This window comes from Leucoraja erinacea, chromosome 13, assembly GCF_028641065.1.
Source record: "Leucoraja erinacea ecotype New England chromosome 13, Leri_hhj_1, whole genome shotgun sequence".
NCBI classification, from domain to species: Eukaryota; Metazoa; Chordata; class Chondrichthyes; order Rajiformes; family Rajidae; genus Leucoraja; species Leucoraja erinaceus.
In genome coordinates this window covers 29,013,920-29,023,771 of record NC_073389.1, presented here as the reverse complement: position 1 = coordinate 29,023,771, position 9,852 = coordinate 29,013,920, and the positions used below count along the sequence as shown (strand labels likewise).

The following is a 9,852-nucleotide window of genomic DNA, read 5'->3' as shown; positions in this document are numbered from 1 at the left end:
CGTGGTTATTAAATCCTTAACCAAAATGGCCGCCGCCGTGGCAGTTAGATCCTATACCAACATGGCCGCCGCCGTGGCAGTTAGATCCTATACCAATATGGCCGCTGCCGTGACAGTTAGATCCTATACCAACATGGCCGCCACCGTGGCAGTTAGATCCTTCACCAATGTTTAAGAGGGAACTGCAGATCCTTCACCAACATGGCCGTCTCCCGGGCGTCTTCTTGCCCAGCTGACTTCACCTGAGTGGCCATTTCCGGTGTGATGGTGCCCGCCGCGGCGGTGCTGGGCCCGGTGGGGTTTTGGTGTGCGCTCTGCCTCGCCGACTCTGCGTTCAAGGTGAGGTGGATGGCTCCGGCTCGGCCTGCGGTCGGGAATGGCACGATTAAAGCTCCTCCGCCGCACCCCGTGTCACCAGTCACCCCATCCCACCTTCCCCAGAGCCCTCGTTCCTGGGATCACTACCATCTTACCCCCAGTTTCCAGAACTCCCTCCACATTGTCGCTGATTTCTCTCTCAGAGCTCCCCCACCACTACCCTTCCCGGAGATAAACACAAAATGCTAGATTAACTTAGCGGGACAGGCAGCATCTCTGTAGAAGGAATGGGTGACGTTTCGGCTCGAGACAACTAGCAGTCTGAAAAAGGGTCTCGACCCGAAACGTCACATATTCCTTCTCTCCGGAGATGCTGCCTGTCCCGCTGAGTTACTCCAGTTTTTTTGTGTCTAATATCTTCGGTTTAAACCAGCATCTGCAGTTCATTCCTGCACACGACCCTTTCCGGGCTCTGCCCCCTCCCAAGGGTTCTCACCACCATTCCCTCCTGGGGTTCTCCATCACCCCCACTCCCTCTCCTTCACCCCTACGCTCTCCTGGCTTTCCGTCTCCCTTACCCCCTCCCGGGGCTCTCCCTCACTCTCACTCCTTCCCCGGGCTCTCCCTCACCCCCACACCCTTCCCGGGCTTCTTTACCACACCATCTACTTACGTTGCCATTTTCAGGGAGCTAAGGACTAAGACCCAAAGAGCCCCCTGTACACCTCACACTTGCCCAGATTAAATTTCATCCACTATTCTCACTGTCCACAACTCCACCAATGTTGGTGTCATCTGCAAACCCTCTAACCAACCCATTTACATTAAAATATATCACAAACAACAAAAGTCGCAAGGACTGTGATAATTAATAACCTTGTTGTGGAGATTGACCATATTATAGAATAAAGCACAGTGCTGAAGAAACTCAGTGAGTCAGACAACATCTGTCAAGGGCATGAGGAGCCACATGTGGAGCCAATCCATTCCATCTACAGATGCTGCTTGATCAGCCAAGTTACTCCAGCACTTGTTTTGCTCAAGATTCCAGCATCTGCAAATCATAGTGGCCATAGTACATAAATAAGTTTGAAAGTGATTTAGTTCTATTTGAAATCAGGGTTTTCAACCTAATTAAAGGAAACTATAGGTTTGAGGAGTAGCTTGGCTTGTATATTGTGCAGTAAAGACCAGAACAATGGACAGGTAAGGATTGATGATCAGTTTAGTTTATTATTGTTACGTGTACTGAAGTACAGTGAAAAGCTTTATTGTTGCGTGCTATCCAGTCAGCAAAAAGACTATATGTAATTACAATCAAGCAGTCCACAGTGCACAGATACAGGATGAAGGGAATAAAGTTTAATGTAAATCCAGTAAAGTCCAATTAAAGATAGTACAAGGGTCTCCAATGAGATAGATGGGAGGTCCAACACCCATGGCCCATGCAGTTTATATGAGTTTTGAAATTTTCGTTGATCACAGAATTTCTCACGACAGAGCGTGAGAAATTTGTGATCAGCGTGAGAACTTGAGAATTTGCCCAAATGCGTTATTCTCACGCTCAAAACGTGAGAGTTGGCAGCCCTGGATTACGTGCACTTTAACCGCATGTGATTTTTTTCTATTACAAATCTCAAATTGTGGCGTACAGAGGCAAATAAATAAATGATGGGTCTTTGTCCCAAATATTATGGAGGGCACTGTACATGGATAGGAAAGGTTGAGAGGGATATGACTCAAATCTGGCAAATAGATGTCCCTCTGATGGGTTTGGCAGAAGGGCCTGTTTCCATGCTATATGACTCAATGACTGTATTAATATTTAATTCTATAACACTCATTCTGGTCTTCTGTATGTGCAGTCATCGCCCAGTCTCAAGGTTTGGTATGAAGAATTTCTGACAAAATTTGGGATCAGCATTGCCCCTTTCCACATACGTTGGCAGTCTACTTTCTTTAATCGGTTATTTTTAAAGCTGGGACGATGGAAGCCTCAGTTTCTGCACATATGGTAAGTTGAGTTGAAAAGTTGCTCCTGAAAATTAAAATTGGCCAGGATTATTTTTGGAAAATTCTGGTTATTGATAATGTGACCACTCAGTTAAGTTTTAATGGTGATCCTAATGTGATAATTGTATGAAGGTAAAAGAGAAAATAGTCTGAGGCCAAATGTTATGAGAAATAACTCCTTTTGGTAGTTTCTCTTGCAACTCTTCCCTCAGTTCCGTTTTGGTAGGTCAATAAGGAGCTGTTCATTGATGTCCAATCATTAACACAATAAATGGGTGGTTGAAGGAGAATAACCTTTGAGGCTGCAGGGAATGGGGTTGTTCCCTGGGAACTGGCATAGATTTGATGACTGAAGACCACTGTTTCATTAAAAGGAAATGGACAAAAAAGCTTGAATTAATTTTGCTTTGTTTTTGCTGAAGCTTAGCCAATATTTATCTCTCCATCGGTGTCACAAAAACTGATCTGGACATGTATGTCCATGATATTTTGAGGACATTGCTGTATTTGAATTAATCACTGTTATAAGTATATCACAAGTGATTCATTGGCTGTAAAACATTTGTAGGTACAGGTGCACAACCTTTTATCCGGTGTTCCAGAAACCGAAAAGCTCCGAAAACCGGCCATTTTTTCCAGATGTCGTCTGCGCACCAAAGCTCGCGTTTGGCGCCAAACCTGACCCAAAACGACCCACGGTCAACCCAGGTCTGTACTACTGTAGCGGCTGCCTCCTCCCTGGAGAACGGGAGACGCTTAAACATCTGTAAATCATTGCTTAAATGTTAGTCAGTTAGTTTGGAGGGCTTTTATGTGAAGGGGGGTGAAGGGGTAAACTTTAATTCTTAGTCCCCTACCTGGTCGGAGAGGCGGGGAGCGGTCAATGCCTTACCGGGTCGCTGTGCAGTAAGCTCCGCAGCGCTGTGGCCGGTGGGGCAGCGGGTGGCGCCAGTTGTAGCTCCGACCCCGGCAACTCTACCCCTGGCTGCGAGGCGCTCCAAATCCAGCGCGGCCCGCGGCCCGCGACCGGACGCCCCAGCTTCGCGAATGTCGGGAGTCGGCGGCATCGCAGCGCTGGGTGCGGGCAATGCCTTACCGGGTCGCCGTGCGGCAAGCTCCGGAGCGCTGTGGCCGCCGACACACAACATCGCGGAGCGTCGCTGGATTTGGAGCCACGCAGCCAGGGGTAGAGTTGCCGGGGTCGGAGCTCCAACCGGCGCCGCCCGCGGGGAGCCCCCAGCTCCGCGGCTCCAAATCCAGCGCGCTCCGCGAATGTTGGAAGAAGGCGGCCACAGCGCTCCGGAGCTTGCTATCCCAGCGCTGCGACGCCGCCGACTCCCGACATTCGCGGAGCTGGGGCGGCCGGCCGCGGGCCGCGCCGGATTTGGAGCGCCTCGCAGCCAGGGGTAGAGTTGCCGGGGTCGGAGCTACAACCGGCGCCGCCCGCGGCCGGACGGCGCCCCCAGCTCCGCGAGGTTGGGAGTCGCCGACCAGGTAGGTAGGGGACTAAGAATTAAAGTTTCCCCCTTCACCCCTACACCACCACCACCACATAAAATCCCTCCAAACTAACTGACTAACATTTATGCAATGATTCTCCCGGTCTCCGGGGGAGGAGGCAGCTGCTCCAGACTTTTCAAGCCGCCCGCGCTACCTACCTAATCTACGCTAAAAATCTTCCATTCTGAAATCCGAAAATGTCCGAAATCCGACAAGTCTCTGGTCCCAAGGCTTTCGGATAAAAGGTTGTGCACCTGTATTTAAATAATGCACGTTGTTATATAAATGTAAAGTTTTTGCTTGTTCAAGAAGTCTGAAAACTTGACACTCTTTAGGAGTGTCTTCTGAGCAGGATGAAATGGCCTCATTTATTGCTCCTGGTCATTTATTGGAACATGCTGTGGGTAATTGGGTGTTTCTTGATCTTCAGGTTCAATCTTGGAATGGGATTTGGTGTGGTCTTCATGTTTATATCAATAATACTTCTCACCAAAACCCTCTCGCAGACACTGGCACTGATGTCAGCGGACAGTCCGGCAGCTGAGAACCAACGCATTCTACAAGTTGTGGTGAGTGGCCCAAACCTGGGAGTGAAGAATTGTGCACATTGTTGTGGGGGAGGGGAAGTAATGCCAAAACCCTCCTCTTCTCTGGTGTGAGGGCAATAGAGTTAATGTTTCAGATCCAATTCCAATTGATAGGTCAGCATTGTGCCCAAAATGAACACTGGATGAAAAGAAAGTGTGAACTATGGGTTGTTTGAGAACCAAGAAATTAAATGACAGTCCTTTGCAAGCTTGGGCTTATTTTTCCATTGGCATTGGAAGAGGGGTGAAGCATTGGTGGGAGAACATCTTAGAAGCCATATGACTGAGATGTTACAAATGCTGGGCAGTAGAAAAGAAGGAAGGTGAAAAATAACCACTTCTCAGGGTATTAGTCTGAAAAAGGTATAAAGCACAGTTTATGAGTAGGCACATACATATAAAAAGTTTGGAGGGATATGGACAAAATACAGACAAATGGGACTAGCTTAGATGGGCATCCTGGTCAGCATGGATGAGTTAAGCCGAAGGCCCTGACCATGCTGTATGACTTTATGACTATGACCTTGACTTTCACCAGTTACTGAATGCTGAGCAATGGTAGGCCCAGAATCATTCTGCTCTTCATATGATCATAAGAGATAGGAGTAGAATTAAGCCATTCAACCCATCAAGTCCACTCCACCATTCAATCATGGCTGATCTTTCTCTCCCTCCTAACCCCATTCTCCTGCCTTCTCTCCATAACCTCTGACACCTGCATTGTTCATGTATGGTGACCACATTTACGGAAGGGGTGAGTGATCGGAAGCTCGCATGCACTGCCCTCTCTACCTCCAATCGTTTAACTTAGTGGTGGCCATGCAGAGAGTGAATCCACAGCACGTGCATCTTTGGCTTCTGTCCAAAGAGCAGTCAGATCAGTGGCTTGCATGAAAAGATGGTTTGTTGGTGTCCACAGCAATGAACTGCAGGTGCTTGATATCCATGACAGGATAAAAGCACAGACAACAAACATTGCTGAGTCAACCCTACAACAATCCAATGCCCGACAAGACTATACACCATGTGATGGCGGAACAATCGATTCTTACTGCTTCTTTATAATATCTACAGGTGCCTGGTGTTAACCTACCTACAAGCCAGCTGGTATATTTTTTCAGCGTGATTCTGCTCAGTGGCATCATTCATGAAATAGGTCACGGGGTGGCTGCAGTCAGGTACTGTTTCTGATATTTCTCTTTGCTCTAAAGATTGGGACTTTAAGGAGTTGAATTAGATGGAATGTTTTTCATTCGGGGACCTGGTGTTTTCATTTGTCTTTAGTCTTCTTGTGGAGAACAGTAGGTAGCAATGGTTAACAGGACTATGAGACTAACATGACAATGGGGTTTTTAATTCTCATCCAAGGCATGTGAGCTTCAAAGGTTGAGCTAGCATTTAATTACCTTTCCCAATTGCACTTGAGAAGGTGGCATTGGGCTGTTTTCTTGAATAGAGGCAGTCCTTGAGATGTGGCTACACCCACAATGCTGTTAGAGAGTTCCAGCATTTTGAGCAGTGATGGTGAAGGAAAGCTGTAAAGAAAATGGGAACGATTGAGAGCACCAGGTGAGAATTTGCTTTAGATGGAGATAGGTAGGGTGATGATATTGCTGGAACAGGTAACAGGGAGGATCCCAATAATTAAAGGATACACAAGAGACTGCAGATGCTGTAACCTGACGTAACAAACGGTCTGCTGGAGGAACTTTGTGAACCATGCAGCAGTTATGGCAGGGGGAGAAGAATTGTCAATGTTTCGCGGAGAAGTGGTGACAATGTTTCAGGTTGAAATCCTGCATTAAGCTCGGCAATTTAGAGAAGACTGCATCAAGAGCACTGAATTTAGTCGATGAGGTTAGAAGTGGTGCACATTTGGTGATGTGGCCTCCTCTACATCGGTGTGATCAAGTGCAGTCTATGTGATTGAGTTGTACATCACCTGCATTCTGCCTGCAATGGCCATCCCAAGCTACCAATTCCCCTTCCCCCTTTACACACCAATCTTTTATGAAACAGTGCGGCACAGGAAACCAACCCTTCGGCCCACAATGTCTGTGTTGAACATGATGCCACATTAAACTAATCCCTCATAATCCATATCCCTGTATTCCCTGTATACCTGTTCCTCCTCTGCCTTCTCAACAGCCAGAGTAGGGCCCAATGCAAATGGGAGGAATAACATCTCATATTCCACCTGGGTAGTCTCCAACCCAATGATACGAAATTGAACTCTTGAATTTTAGGTAGCCTTCTCTTCAGGCATGTTACCCCCTTTTTTGCTCTTCTTCTGATTCTCCCTTGGTTCCCCCCCCTTTTTTGACTTCTTTCCATAACATCCGCTCCATATCACCCATTTTCATTCTTCTCTTGCTCCAGTTTCCATCCATGTATTCACACACATTTCATCCACAGGCACCTCGCTCCCTCCATCTCCTATTTTGTTTTGGTTTCCTCTGCCCTTCACTGATTCCTGAAAGGTGCCCATCAGTTTTCAGTTCTGGCAATTTTGTGTCCCAGCTTATCAACTATCATCAACTCCACCCTCTATTCCTCTCATCTGGCTCCATATGCTTTTATTCAATGTTCCTTCTTTTGTCTGCCTCCATCTTTCATCTGTATGCCTCTGCCTCTCAGCTCCACCCCCTCCTCCACCCTTACCTGGCTCCATATGTATGCCATCCATCACCTATCCTCGATTCACCATTCACCCTCAGGCCCCTATCTCATCCCTCCACCTCTCCTCTTTCGATTTAAATCTTTTTATTTGAATTTCACAGCAATTTGCATACATACAATGATAACAGACAGTGACAGTCAAGGCATAATTGTGCAACAGTATGTAAGCGACCCTCAAAGCCCTTACCCTTACCCACCTTCAACCCACCCGAATCAGGTCGGAACCAAACGGGGACAAACAACACTCACATACATACACATCCACACAAATATGGTAAGATAAACGAAACAAAAAGTACTCTACTAAAAAAATAAGAAAAAAAGGGGGTCACTAATAACAGTAAATAAGTAAGTGATTAAATAAATAAGTGTGGGGAGGGGGGGGGGGGGTTAAGGGGAGGCAGCTGAAGTAGAGCAGAACAATGGTGGAGAACACTCAGTCCTCTTCCGAGTCCGGGGACAAGTTGAGAGAGTTAACAAGTTCCAAGAAAGGGTTCCATGTATCTAGGAATGTCTTGGTAGAGCCTTTGAGAGAGAACCTAAGTTTTCCAAGCTTTAAATTGTAAAGCACCTCCTTAATCCAGCAGGGGTGTGTCGGGGGACAGGTGAGCCTCCACTCAGTCCCGGGCTAACAAGGTTGTAAAAGCTAGAACCCGTTTCACCGCAACAGAGAGGTTGGTGTTGGGAGGGGTACCGAAAATGGCTGACAATGGGTTTGGAGGAATAGTCTGGCCGTAGGCTCTGCTTATCAAGTCGAAAGCACTCCTCCAAAAGGCTGCTAGCTTAGGGCAAGACCAAAACATATGGCTATGGTTGGCAGGAGATTGATTACATCTGTTGCAGGTGTCCCTAACAGCGGGGTAAATTTTAGATAATCTTGCATTTGTGTAGTGGACTTTGTAAAGGACTTTGCATTGGATTAGGCCATGACGGGCACATATAGAGGAAGAATGGGTCAAGTCCAAGGCAGAGTCCCATTGCTGGTGTGTTAGTTTCATATTCAGCTCACCCTCCCACGCAGCTTTTAATGAGGTATGAGGTTTCAATATAACCGACCCTAACAAGTTATACAAAACAGAGATGCATTTCTTCCGGTTGGGATCTAGAGCTAAGATGGTATCGGTCAGGGTTTCAGTGGGGCGATTTGGGAAATGGGGGAATGTCTTCTTCACAAAATCCCTAATCTGGAAAAAATGAAAAAGGTCGGAGTTTGGGCGGCTATAGTTAGACGAGAGCTCTGCAAAAGATGAAAAGATGCCATCCTTGTATAGGTTTTTGATACTACTGATACCGTTGCTATGCCAGGTTTTGAATGCATGGTCTGTACTTGAAGGTTTAAAGATGTGGTTTTTAAGCAGTGGGGTCAAGATGGAAGGGCCTTGTAAACCATAGTTTTTCCTGAGTTGACTCCATATCTTGAGCGAGAGGGACACAATTGGGCCTGCACCCACCGATGTTATAGGAAGGGGGAGTTGGGAGCATAGGACAGACCGCAACGGGAGATGTGAACTCGCCTTTTCCATGTGTACCCAGGTCAGTAGGTGGTCGCAATCATCATTCATCCAATACAGGAGTTTTTGCAAGTTAGCTGCCCAATAGTATCGCCTAAAGTCAGGAAGTGCCAAACCGCCGTAACTCTTAGGAGACTGCAGTATCGCCTTTCGGATTCTAGCCGGTTTGCTACCCCATAAAAATTTAGATATTGTGCTTTCAAATCCACCCTCTATTCCACTCATCTGGCTCCATCTGCGTTTAATCAATGTTCCTTCTTTTGTCTGCCTCCATCTTTCATCTGTATGCCTCTGCCTCTCAGCTCCACCCCCTCCTCCACCCTTACCTGGCTCTATATGTATGCCATCCATCACCTATCCTCAATTCACCATTCACCCTCAGGCCCCTATCTCATCCCTCCACCTCTCCTCTTTCAATGAAAAGTCAACCATCCCCCCCCACAAATGCTGCTTGGCCTGCTGAGTTTCTCCAGGAGATTTTATTGCCCAACACTTAAGGGGCAGAGGTTTGGAGCTATGATTTAAGGTATCTTTGGTAAAATCTTTAACGGTACCAATAAGGTAAACTTTTAACTTGCGTGTTAGTTAGATCTAATTAAAATGATGAAAAATATATTATAAAATGTTCCTAGATTTGTTTTCTTTACTATACTGTATGTTGGGAAGTTTAGAACCATGAAACAAATGATGCTTGACAAGTTCGACATTAAATGTTAATTGCTGGTGAGATACTGTAGCAGTGAACTCAATGGGCTGTGCTTGTTCATATCTCAATGATCTGTTCTCAGCTCAGTTAACTTTACTAAAAATTGATATCAATGCTTATTAGGCAACAATTAATTTGATACTAAATTCTAATTTTTTTTAACTGTGTGCAGAGAGCAAGTGAGATTTAATGGCTTTGGAGTATTTATTTTTGTAGTCTATCCTGGGGCATTTGTTGACCTCTACACAAACCATTTGCAGTTAATATCCCCAGTCCAACAGCTACGAATTTTCTGTGCAGGTAAGTCACACCTCCATAATTATTTTTGGTTGAGACGATTTAAATTATGTTTAAAAACTGGCTTCATATTTTGACTGCAAATTCAAGCAATATTGTTTTTCCTCTCACTTTTGGCAGGTGTTTGGCACAATTTCGTCCTGGCGGTAATGGCTTTACTCGTTCTGTACTTGTTACCACTCTTTCTCTTCCCTTTGTACTATACTGGAATTGGGCCGTTAGTCACTGAAGTTGCAGAGGT

At 46.2% G+C, this 9,852-nt stretch overlaps 1 protein-coding gene across 3 annotated transcripts in view; it reads left to right on the top strand.

Annotated features, from left to right (window-relative positions):
- Positions 1-192: 192 nt before the first annotated feature.
- The window catches only part of mbtps2 (membrane-bound transcription factor peptidase, site 2), a 28,652-nt gene continuing 18,992 nt past the window's right edge, over positions 193-9,852 (top strand). For all 3 annotated transcript variants that reach the window (XM_055644722.1, XM_055644721.1, XM_055644720.1), the window contains exons 1-6: positions 193-339; positions 2,184-2,332; positions 4,262-4,400; positions 5,493-5,596; positions 9,487-9,614; positions 9,732-9,850. In XM_055644722.1, the coding sequence (XP_055500697.1) occupies positions 265-339; positions 2,184-2,332; positions 4,262-4,400; positions 5,493-5,596; positions 9,487-9,614; positions 9,732-9,850 (714 nt within the window). In that variant the 5' untranslated portion in view covers positions 193-264. The remainder of the gene's footprint in view (positions 340-2,183; positions 2,333-4,261; positions 4,401-5,492; positions 5,597-9,486; positions 9,615-9,731; positions 9,851-9,852) is intronic.